Raw genomic sequence first — 13,008 nt, 5'->3', positions numbered from 1 at the left:
TATTTGTATCTTCTTCCAAAAAGCTGACATTCATGCATCATTGCTAGTAGGATGAATCACCCAAACTTTTGTTATTCTTCTTTCACATGACCTTGGAAGATATTCTAAACCTACAATAATGAACTATTTAAAGATTTTGAGTCTATTTATATTAGAAACTTGAAATTCCACTTATAAAGAAAGTTGTCGAACGTTAAAAATTATCAATTTGTTCGTTCCTTTAAATATGCATTTATATGCAATAACGACATAAACATGCACCAACCTCCGAAATATGCAAATATATGCACTATAAAACTCTGCTATTTTGCCCCAAAACAGCTGAAACGAATTTCTGTATAAAGAGCATACCAATATCACATCAGGAATAAAACATGCAAATATGCAAAAATCCGAAGTCTACTCATCAGATGCTATTGGTGCAAGAACATAAACTTTCCTTTTCAAAAGTAATTCAAATACCGACATGTTTTATAGTGTTTATAAATCGGAACGTAATTATCAAGGAGAGTCGCGGGAAAATTTGGTAAGGTATTCTCAAGTCATGAAAATTGGCAAGATATTCAAGGGTAATAGGCTTAGACTATTTCTTCTTTCCCGGGTACTTTTGCAAAAAATAAGTTTTATTAATTAAAATTTGTTTCAAGTAATAATTTATTTCTTAATTTGAAATTACAGATTTTCTTTGGCGTGAAGTGAGCGTGTAAACGAATATTAACATAATATGTAATTTTACTGTAGTGCATAGCTCCCTTGTGGTTAATTAAGGGGCTTAGTGGAATTAGGGCCTCTCCGAACCAAAGTGCAACTTTAATTTATACAGAATCTTGTGGCCATATTCTGTTAATGTTCAAACAATCTATCTTTGCTCAATAGATGGCACCAGAGGACTTTTCCCCACAGAGATTTCTTGACGACGTGACGCGTGAGTGAAATAAGAGCCTACCCCAAATTGCTACCATATGACCTGACGGTGCTTTGCCACGTTACTGCATGCTGCTGTAATGTAGCCGCTGTAGGAACTTATATTGGTAGTGTTTGTGTTATACGAAATCAACAGTGATTATTTCAGATTTCTTCGAGGGCACTTTGAATCCAAGGGGTAAAAGTAGTATTGCGGAAAAACTGCGAACGCAAATTGAGCACGATCAGAGGTATGACTCGGGAGGAATTTCTTGGCTCCGTGGGGGTATTTCTCTCCCGAACGACCGCTGAAATTATCACTGGTTATCAGTGGAGTTTAGCGTCCCTTTCAGCACCGAGGGTATCAGAGACGTAGGATACGATCCACATGAGTTCCCACTGTGTATCGAACACAGGTCTTCCGACTGAAATTGATAACAGTAAATTGGTTAATGCAGACAGTTTCGTGTTCGAATGGAAGTAATCTGCTAAAGCCTATAGAAAGAAAAAAAAAGTATCTGAGTGGAACAAAACAAATAATAAAGTTCTATGGAACATTGGTGAGGAATATATATCTCGACACCCGGAAAAGTGGTAAAGACAAGCACTGTTGTCAAACCAGTTACTGCGTTCATCAAAACACTTGGTTATTTTCTAATTTCCACACGTTATCGAACTACAATGCACAGAATGCATATTTGTTTAGTCTTATAGAGACTTGGCTCCAGAAACACCTACGAAAAAGATAAGAATGCATCTTCATTTTACACATAGGAATACTATGTAAATGAATCAGAGTGGTACCAAACTTCAGTTATGCAGGTATGCATTCTACACTGTGTATAGTGTGTCCAGCAAGCGTCTTAGAATCCTCAAACGCTCAATTTTGTACCATGTAGTGCTTTTGTAATATGTTTAGTACTGTAGAATAAATGTCTTGTATGTACTTTCTGATATATTTGCAGAAAGAAACACAAATTTATATCTAATACGTATGACAGATACGATCTATGTGTCAAATAAATTTGAGTTAATGTAGAATCTAATAGAACTTCATTTTTCTCTAAACTTAGTCCAGTTCGAATGGGCCTAATTCCACTGAACTTCTTAATTCATTATCGTTTCCGTTTTCGACGCAGAAAACCAATGTTAGATCCTGTGGATTTCACGTAAAACTGTAGGTCTGTTACAGCCTGTCCTGGATAAGGACATTAAAACTATTTTTAAAAATCAGCTGGCCATAAAGGAAAGAAAAAAAAAAAAAACTTGTAGTGTTGAAAAATTTGAGAACTTCAAAAATTTCAAATAGATCAACGAACTAGCAATTGATCAAGAAAATTTCAGCGAATTAAAAAATAATTGGTGAGATATCAGTAGATAAGTTATTTGAATGGGTCAAAACTTTCAGAGGGTTGAACGTATCACATACTAAAAAGGCGAACTTTAAATGCTTTCTGTCTGTCAGAGATCTAGTGTGCACTGTTTATGAGATCGGAGTCAAGTATTAAACTGAGGGCTTTTAGGATACTCCGTATTTGTTGTTTCTTCTTTTACTTCCTGCAGTAAGCAATGTTATTGTTATAATTAATTATAATCGAAAATTACCAATTTTCCAAAGTGACTTTAATACTTTCATATTTCGTTCAGCATTGTATGATGCTATCTTGGGCAAATTCAGTGACACTTTAGAAATAAGAGTAGTTTTCGTTCGAAGTAATTAGAATATATAGTTCATATTCTGTAAATTAATTTAATATAAGCAATTTGTTTTTGAAAGTTTGGAACGAGTAGATGGCACGTGACTCGGAATGCATGATGTGAAATTTTGATGCACCAGTGTTGTTTATATGGCAAAATTTATCAGCATTATATCAAGAAAGCTCAGTTGTACAGTAAGGGTAATATGGTGGGTACGTACTTTGTTGTAATACTTTTATAATCAACGGTGTTGCATATATATTTTCGCTCAAAGTTGTTCACATAGATTGGTGTGAAACATGAAAATATGGAAACCTGTAAATATATTTAATAGGGATTTCTGGAGAGTCAGATGCTTTCAATATTGTTTCTTTTTAATGTAATTTAAAAATTAAACATTTTTGTTCGTTTCAGCGTTGGCTGTAGCTATGAGGCATGCTCCGAAGATTCTGAGCCCACACCTTGATGATTTGTTGGATCCTGTCTGGACTTTGTTGACTAGAACATGGGATTGTTACGAAAAGACAGAGCTAAATAGAGCGACAGATTCAGGGTATGATGGTAAGTAAAATTAAATCGTTAAAACCTCTATAGAAATAAATATGTGGATTGATTAGATTGATGTATAATATAAATCGAAGTATGCTTTGCAGCAGGAAATATTTTAATGAACTAAATTAAGGAATTGAAATGTTGAGTTTAACGTCCCAATATGAAATCCTGTAAGCTGAAGGAGACGAATGATTAGTGCAGGGGAATGATAATGAAAGAACTGGTGGGATGAGAAAAAGGGATAACATGGAATTGATTGGTTTGCATTAACATTATTTGTCAACAGCGAGGCATATGAAATGAGACTAGCAGTTTAAAGTGATACCTGATTCACATGAAAATCGAATATAGTCCTTCGTTCACTTAAAGACACGCGCACTAGTCACTAAACTAGCGAGGAGGACAAACAAACAGGACAACATCAAGGAAACCTACTAACATTATGTACACCTCAAACTAATATAGCCAGGAATTGAACCAAGGTCTATTTGCACCTTAGGTGATCGCTCTTGATCTGTCATCACATACTCATATTAAGATGATGAGCTGAATAAAACTGTAGAAGAGCACCAAAATTCAGTAGTTATAATAAGGATGTACTTTATCGGAACTGGATATTTGTGTATATTACTTATTTTCCAATTATACACATCAGGCTTTTTCGCTTTAATCTTACGAATCAGCAACAACAGCAGTTCAACTTGGGATGTGGTGACCATGTGGAATGCGTGTAACGATAGTGGGTTTCTTCGTTCTTGGTGGTTGGGTCACCAATACCATCTAAATATAAAATTGTAATACACATAAATCACATACGTAAATTGAGGAGAAGCTATGCACCTTGACTTCCCTCTGGAGCCACCACTACCACAATAACGCAATAATATAGCAAAAGAGCCATATGCTTATCTCAGGGTTACCACTAAGTGGTATAGAATACTATTACCTCTAGATAGACCCATATATTTTCTAGTAAAGGAGGGAGAGGTATGTGTATGAATTAAAAAAAAAAAAGGAAAGAAAAAAATTACGTCACAACCTCTGTAGTATACCCGGCTATGGTGCAACTATTCAAATACCAATGGCAATTTATTACAGCCTCCCTTACCACTCACAACTAGAGGAATGAGTCTGGTTCTTTTGGGCCTTACTTTCCCTAGCCCCAACTGGGAAAGTGTCAGCTATTCAGTGTTTCTAGAGGGAAACCTCACCTCTCCATCCTGAGAGAAAATGCATTTTTTTTATTTATTTATTTCTTTTTTATTACTCACCGCTCTGGAAGATGAAAGATCCAATGTTTCTGCTGAATAAACATTTATTTTCCATGGATTGGATACTGTCAAAACTTTAAAATTTTACACGTGATTTGGTGCACCACTTGAGTATTAATTTTCCATAATAGGTTTTCCTTATTAATAATAACACTCTCGTTTATATGTGCTCACTTGCACAAATAAAATATGAAAGAAAGACAAAAACATTAAAAAAATGAATTTCGATATGAGGTAACATGTAAACATTAGTTCCTAGTTTATAGTTATGTTCCTCGTTAGTTGAAGCAACACCGTTAATATTCTGTGACAATAAATCACAGTACAAAGAGTTTCACTGTCATAGTTCCTGGCTCATGATTGACATTGCACAGTCTCACTAATCTCGTCTCGTCTCGGTTTAAGTAGTTAATCATGTAGCACAGTTACATGCAGAACACTTAAAATTGCTTGTTTAACCGATACATTGTAGAAAGAAAAGGAAATTGGGACTGAACTACCACTTTCCTTTCTTCCCTTCACTTTCGAGATGAGAAACTCGTCGACCTGAGTCAGATAAAAAAGAAATCTGACAACTATAGTTGACTCTGTCCTTTACTCTAATGGATCTGCTAGTTTAAAATGACGTATTCACAAACCTAATTACAATTAAATCATTCTTCCATCGAAACAACGGCACTCAAATATAGTTATCTTGGTCAATAATGGTACTTGGGAATAGATTTTCACAACTGGTATTGTGTTGAACGCAGTCGTTTTAAACTTGACTAACTGTAAATGCACTGAAATAATGAAGAAAAGCAATCTCTAACGAGAGTTCAGAAGTGTGCATTCATTTCAATAAATGTCACTTAAAACCTACCAAGAGAACTGTGGATAAATTTGTATTCCAACTCACAACACTTCACTCCCAAAAGGAACTATCCATCACTCATAAGAGCCTCCGATTTCTTCTGTGCGCTCTTTTTTTTTTCTTTCTTTCTTTCCCCGAGTCCATCCAGTCTCACCCCGATGTTCCGTTGCTTTCAAAAATAGCAAACAGCCCTAGGCTATCACCGGCTTGAGTGGTTGCAATGCACTTTCCGACAGAAAAAAAAAAAAAATAAATAAATAAAACATACAGAAACGCATTCAAATCTATACTCCCTTTACAAAGTACTCTTCGATATGATTAGTCTTTTCTATATATATATCTATATAATCTCTAGTCTGTAGCAGAATCATCTCACACAGTCACACCAAGAAAACTTCAAGAATCATCCATCAAAAAAAAAAAAAAAAAAAAAAAAAAAAAAAAAAAAAAAAACACCATCATTCCACCAGGTCTCTCCTTTTCTCTTTTCTTCCCCTTTTGTGTCTCAGCCCGCTAGTCGGTGCTGCCCTCATGTAAGGGGTGGTGGTTAGAGGAGATCTTTCCCTGTACACTGCCAGCCCACTGTTGTTTACTTTACAAGATATGAACATAATATATATGTAGGAATTAATATGAAGCAAGCAATGAATAATAAAGTCTTAATATCATACACAGAATTATAAACCAAACCATGACAACTCTTTTGTTTAGGCTATTCCTTCATTTTCCAGTCATTGGTGATGCGTCGTCTGCAAAATCTCCACCTGCACATCTTCCAAAAGAGGGAGGGTGAGGTAGTCTCCAAACGCAGTTATAGTTTTGAAAATATAGAGAATTACTAATCTCTGCCGGAGTGGTCCACGAAAGGAAATAAAGTTAAGAATTACTTTCGCAAGTTCCAAGAACATTGTAATGAAATACGACAGTATTGGTAATTTTATTTGAATTTAGTTAACATAAAACAACACAATTTTGAACTACAATTGCATTCTGGGAAAAAGGAAGCTGGACTCTGCTGCCTGTCAAACGACGGTTGGTCATGTGACGCTAGAGCTATTGAAGTCACTAAATTCTCTAGAGGGAGGTGAAAACCTGCTCTATTCAACTACAAATTCCAGAGAGTCCCACAAATATCCTTACTAAAGTGGAAACAAAGGTAGGCGACAATGTCGAGAGAAGTGCTCACAACCATTACTTCATTTCTTTCCATCGGTTACTCTGTCACTCTATTATCTTTTCCTTAAATTTTGTACCAAGCTATGCATCCTCCATGTTTTAGTAAACAACAGCAGATGTCAAGCCTGACTGCTGTTTCGAAGAAAAGAGAAAAACTTTCTGTCCAAGCTTCGCTGTTCTTGGAGGTTGTAAAGAACTTCCTCCTTCACAGGATCGATGCTCTTATGCAATGCAATCTACCATTACGTATATTTTACTAAACATAATAGATAAATTAAATTTATACAGTTTACAGATTATTTTACCAATACTGTCATATTTCACGCTGGAATATCGAAACAGGCATAAGAATATTTTAATAAACAAAACAATTAATTTACTCATCCAATGATAATGGCACAAAATTTACATATTGATAGGGAAATGTGCACTCATCTGCATTTTGATATGCATATGTGGAAGAGAGGAGAATCTGCTCTCCACAACCACAATCTTCCAGCTTACATCGCCACTTATAGGTCTATGCCCTTTAGAGCTTCATGGCAGAAACTTTTTTCTTCAATAATAATAATAATAATAATAATAATAATAATAATAATAATCTATTAAAATGCTACAATAGCAACAAAAGCGCCTGAGCTCCAACCTATAACTTTGGATTTCAAACCTTTGATTTACGGTTATTTGTGATTTCACGTTTAACAGAAACAAATATTTTAAACTACATGTACTTTAAATAAATTATTAAAGTAGTCCTTTTTCATATAAAGTTAATTTTTTTAAATTATTGTTTAAAGCTTTTGTATTTTAATAAGCCTTTTCCAAAATCAATACAAATTAATTGTTCTGCCATCTTTGGAGTTCTTTTAAATTATACATTTGTGGGCGTTTATATGTTTGTGGCCAATCATTTCGATAATGAGATCTCGAAAACTACAGGCTCTAGAAAGATGACGTTTTCACTGTTCGATTGCAAATTTTGTGTAGATTGTCCAGTTCTAATTGAATATTTAAAAAACATGGCCATTATTTCTTTATTACATTTTTACGGGTACACTGGAAGTGTTGAAATTAAAAAAAAAAAAAAAAAAAATACTAGAGCATCATGTCCTACACATTATACATTCCAACATCACATAATTGTATACAGAAGTTGCATACCTCTCAGGCGTTTGCTTGATGGCCAATTGATAATGAAAAACGAAGGATAACCATTTCTCCACTCTAACAGTAAGTTGAATCTTTATTGTTTGCAGTGTTTTGCTCAATGAACACCATATATCACTGGCATTATAATTAATTGTGTGTGTGCAATGTATTTGCTTATTACATACTGAATGCAAGAAGAAAGAGAACACTGATCATACATGAATTAAAAACTCCAAAGGGAAGTAGGCTCAAATCTTGCAAACGGTGCGAGATATTGAAAAAGCAATCGACAAAATCTCCCGTTTATAGTATCTCTTGTCAATTTTTATCAAGACATCTTTCACTTGTATCTGTAAAGGGACATTTACAGATGTAATTAATAACAAGGAGATTCATGCTCATATGTGAATGATGCGCTGTATAGAGAGCGCAGGTTCAGCTAGTCTATATATTAAAATGCTAGGTTTATATGTTTGTCGCCAATCCTTTTGATAATGAGATCTCGGAAACCACAAGTGCTTGAAACATGCCGTTTTCACTGGTCGATTCAAAATTTTGTGTAGATTGTCGAGTTCTCATTCTAATTTTCAAAAATCGTGTTGTTATTGTTCTGTTCAACATTTTAAGGGCCGTTTTGAGCCCATAAGATTAACATTGTTGCAGGCCGAAACTACGGTTAGGCAACCAGTAGAGAACTTACGTATGGCGGGTTGACGGACATTGCTGGTGCTTTGCTTAAATCTGAATGGCAACTTGAAAGCCCGCAAGAGACGCAATGAGGCGTACTCGGACGGATATGGGTTTATAAGAAAAAAAATATTTCCACTTGATATCGTGTTACTTCTACAAATTTGCTACAAACTCATTCCAATATCTATACATAGTAATTCACTTCCTTTGTGAGTCAACCATCTGAAGTGATCCAAAGATAGTGAAAATGGTTGCTCGACCATCTCCGAAAACTATAAAAATTTGAGTGTGACGAACCTTATGTATAAGAAGGTCAATAACACTATTCACGTTGTCGTATGTACAAGTGTTCCTGAATGGCGGCCATCTTTGTTGACGGTGGAGTGCCAATTTTGGCATTTTCAAGCGTTTACGAAAACTGAAGTTGCTCAGGACGTACGAATCAGACGAACACCAAACAAAAATGAATGTTTACAGGGGAGACTGAGGTACGCGGAGAATATATACTCTTGCTTCTAAATAAATATGCAGTGTTGCAAACCAAAACATGAAATCACCAGAAAAAGTACAGACAATTTCACTTTTAAAGAGACTGTATTTTGGAATGGCATAAAGTGGGGGGTTCATAAGTTTTGTACTGAATAGTATTACATGTATAGTCTGCAGAAATATCAACAGCTATGATACTATTAGCACTGTAAATTTATGGGAGTCCAAAGGTTGAAGTTTGTGATTTTGATGCCATTTTTGGTGCGTAATATCTCAGAAGGGCAAAGTTAATAATAATAATAATAATAATAATAATAATAATAATAATAATAATAATAATAATAATAATAATAATAATAATAATAATAATAATAATAATAATAATAATAATAATAATAATTATTATTATTATTATTATTATTATTATTATTATTATTATTATTATTATTATTATTATTATTATTATTATTATAATAATAATAATAATAATAATGCTTAGGCCACAAAGTAATTCTGTATGTGAATAAACTATTGCAAAAAAATCATGACTCATATTACATGAAGAAAAAAGTAAGAACATGATAAAAACGCGAAGAAAGCACGTGCGTGACGATGGTCGTAGCCCGGAAAAAATTAAATGTTTGGATATGTTTCATGCTAGATCTCAAAAACTACGTATTGTGCAGCAATTAGGCCCACTTTTGTTTGTGTTCAGTTGTGGAAAAACTTACAAGTGGCGGTTGTTCCATCTTTCTAGCTCCATGATCATTGCCACGTCTATATGGTGAGGGGGTTAGCTCGCAGTGTGGAACACAAACCTCCACAAAAAGCGACAGAACTTTCTTGATTACATTTATATGATAATGAAAAACGAAGGATAACAATTTCTCCAGGCTAAAACGAATCTTTATTATTTCGAGTGTTTTGTCTAATGAACACCATATATCACTGGCATTATAATTAGTTGTGTATGTAATGTATTTGCTTATTACATACTGCGTGCAAGAAGAAAGAAAACACTGTTCATACATGAATTAGGAACTCCAACCGGAAATAGGCTCAATCTTGCAAACGGTGCGAGATATTGAAAAAATAATTGAAAAAAAATCTCTTTATGGTGCCCCTGGCTGATTTTATCAAGATGTCTTTTACGTATGTCTGTAAAGGGACATGTACAGATGTTGTGTGGAATAACAAGGAGATTCATGCTCATATATGAATGATGCGCTGTGTAGAGAGCGCAGGTTCAGCTAGTCTATATATTAAAATTCTAGGTTTATATGTTTGTCGCCGATCCTTTCGACAATGAGATCTCAAAACCCACAAGTGCTAGAAACGTGCCGTTTTCGCTGGACGATTCCAAATTTTGTGTAGATTGTCCAGTTCTAATTGAATATTAAAAATACACGGCCGTTGTTTCTTTATTAGAATTTTTAGGGGTGCACTGGAAGTGTTGAAATTTTAAAAAAGTAAGGCATCATATCCTATGAGTTATACATTCCAACACATCATTGTAGATAGGGGTTGTGTATCTCTCAGGCATTTGTTTGATGGGCAAATGATAATGAAATACGAAGTATAACCATGTCTCCAATCTAAGGTGAATCTTTATTGTTTGGAGTGTTTTGCTCAATGAGCACTATATATCACTGACATTATAATTAATTGTGTTTGTAATGTATTTGCTTATTACATACTGCATGCAAGAAGAAAGAAAACACTAATCATACATAAATCAGAAAATTGTACCAAATCTAAAACAATTGAAGGAAATAATCTTGTAAATCTTTTTCTCCATTCATTAACATACTGCAGTCCGTCATTCGAGTATATCTTTTTTTTTTTTTTTTTTTCTTCACAGGAGATTTTTCTTGCTCCACTGACCTACGCATTGAAATTCAAGCATATTAAAACTTTTCATGGCGGTGGATTCGAATACGAGGTTTTCCAACAGAAATCCATTGTAGTAACCACCCATTTATCAAAATCAAAACAACTGATGCTTTACAAAATCTTTTAGTCACTAAAGACGCTTCACATACTATTCGGCGAGAATGCAAAAAGAAATTATAATTACTATGCTAATTAGCGCAAACTAAAACACAAATTTTGCATTGCGTGAACGAAATTCGCTAGGATATGACGTCCAACATCTCAACTCCTAAACACAAGCTCTGAATTCTCGAATCCGGAAGCATGCTAATTTCTCGAAAACGGACCAAGATATTGAAAAACTAATCGAAAAAAATCTTCCCTTTACAATACCCCTTGCCGATTATCATTACGATACATACATATACTCGTACTAAAGTTAATATACCTACGACAATTCTAAGTCCAACCGAAAGTATGCTCATATTTCGCAAATGGTTTGAGATATTGGAAAAATAATCGAAAAATCTCCTCTTTAGGACACCCCTTGCCGATTTTCATTACAATACATAACATATACCAAATTGCATCTTCCTTGATAATTCAAACTTCAACCGGAAGTAGGATCATTATCTCGCAAATGGGGCGAGATATTAAAAAAAATAATCGAAAAAGTCTCCCTCGATAATTCTAACTTCAAAACCGGAAGTAGGCTCATATCTCGCAAACGTGCTAGATATTGAAAAATAATCGAAAAATCTCCCCTTTATGATACCCCTTGCCGATTATTATTACAATACATACATATAGCGAATTGCATCACACTCGACAATTGGGGTTGCGGCGGCTCAGTGGTAGAGCGTTCACCTCTGGTGTGTGGGGTCCCTGGTTCGATCTCGACTCGCGCCATTGGACTTTGTAGTTGACAAACACCGTGTGTGTGTTTTCCCAGGTTCTCTCGTTTCCTCCATCTTTCTTCATTTCATCATTCCATTCATTTCTCTTAATCACCGTCTTCTTTAGCCTACCAGGCATTAACGTGGGTTTTAAAGGTTTCATTTTTGACTCGACAATTCCAACTACAACCGGAATTAGGATCATGTCTCGTAAACGGTGCAAGATATTGAAAAAATAATAGAAAAAAAATGTCCCCTCTATAATACCCCTTGCCGGTTGTTATCAAGCTACATACATATACCACATTTCATCCCCTACGACAATTCTAAGACCGGAAGTAGGATCATGTCTCGCAAACATTGCGACATATCGAAAAATAATTGAAAAATCTCTCCTTTATGATCTCCATTTTCCTTTTTTCTTTTTATCAAAATACATACATGTATCATATTTCACCTATCTACAACAACTCTAACTCAAAACTGTAAAGCATTCCCAGGTGGTCTACGGACTAGCGTGCACGACTTTGGTGTAAAGGGTCCTGTTTTCGATCCCCAGAGGGAACATACAGAAGAAATAGTTCAGATTACACTTTAAAGTGTAAGTCGACATTCCATATAGCATCTCTGCTGAAAACGGGCGGTAAACGATAATCAGTTAATCAATAAAAACCGAGAGTGGGATCGAATCTTGCAAATGGTGCGAGATATTGAAAAAATAATTGAAAATATCTCTCCTTTATTACACCCCTTGCCGATTCTTATCAAGATACATACATAGGCCAATACCAAATTTCACGTCCCTACGACAATAATTGTAAAACCGGAAGTAGAATTATATCTCGCAAACGGTGCGAGATATTCAAAAAATAATCGTTAAAGTCATCCCTTTATGATACTCCTTTGTCAATTTTCATTACGATACATTCATATACAAAATTTAACATACCTACGACAATTCTAACTCCAACTGGAAGTAGGCTTAAATCTTGCAAACGATGCGAGATCTTGAAAAAAATTATCGAAAAATATCTCCCCTTTATGATACCCATTGCCAATTTTTATCAAGACGCCTTTCACTTGTGTCTGTTAAAGGACATGTACAGATGTTTTGAGGAATGATAAGATTTATGCTCATATGAGAATGATGCGATGTGTAGAGGGCGCATGTTCAGCTAGTAATAATAATTCTTGCATCATTTCCATTGTGCACACGTAGTTTAACTCAGTTATTTTCTACCTTGTATGAAAACTAGATAATGAAAAATTGTTGTACTGTATCTTGACGTGTAATTCTCAGGTTGGAAATGAACCTGCGAAACAGTATAAAGGTTCCCACTGTTATGTTTTATTTTTTTATTTTTGTTACCTTTATTTGTTTTAGTTTGCTTCAAAGTTTATTAAACCCTAAACGAACAAGAAATTAATTTTGGTTTATTTAGCCTTATTTCTGAAGTGG

At 34.7% G+C, this 13,008-nt stretch overlaps 1 protein-coding gene across 2 annotated transcripts in view; it reads left to right on the top strand.

The window, feature by feature from the left end:
• Ipo9 (Importin 9) overlaps window positions 1-13,008 on the top strand; it is a 132,573-nt gene that overhangs the window by 30,722 nt on the left and 88,843 nt on the right. For both annotated transcript variants that reach the window (XM_081762244.1, XM_081762243.1), the window contains exon 6: window positions 3,016-3,162. In XM_081762244.1, the coding sequence (XP_081618370.1) occupies window positions 3,016-3,162 (147 nt within the window). The remainder of the gene's footprint in view (window positions 1-3,015; window positions 3,163-13,008) is intronic.

The sequence above is a fragment of the Thermobia domestica genome, chromosome 6, assembly GCF_964235325.1.
Source record: "Thermobia domestica chromosome 6, izTheDome1.hap1.1, whole genome shotgun sequence".
NCBI classification, from domain to species: Eukaryota; Metazoa; Arthropoda; class Insecta; order Zygentoma; family Lepismatidae; genus Thermobia; species Thermobia domestica.
This window is presented reverse-complemented; position numbering and strand designations above follow the sequence as displayed.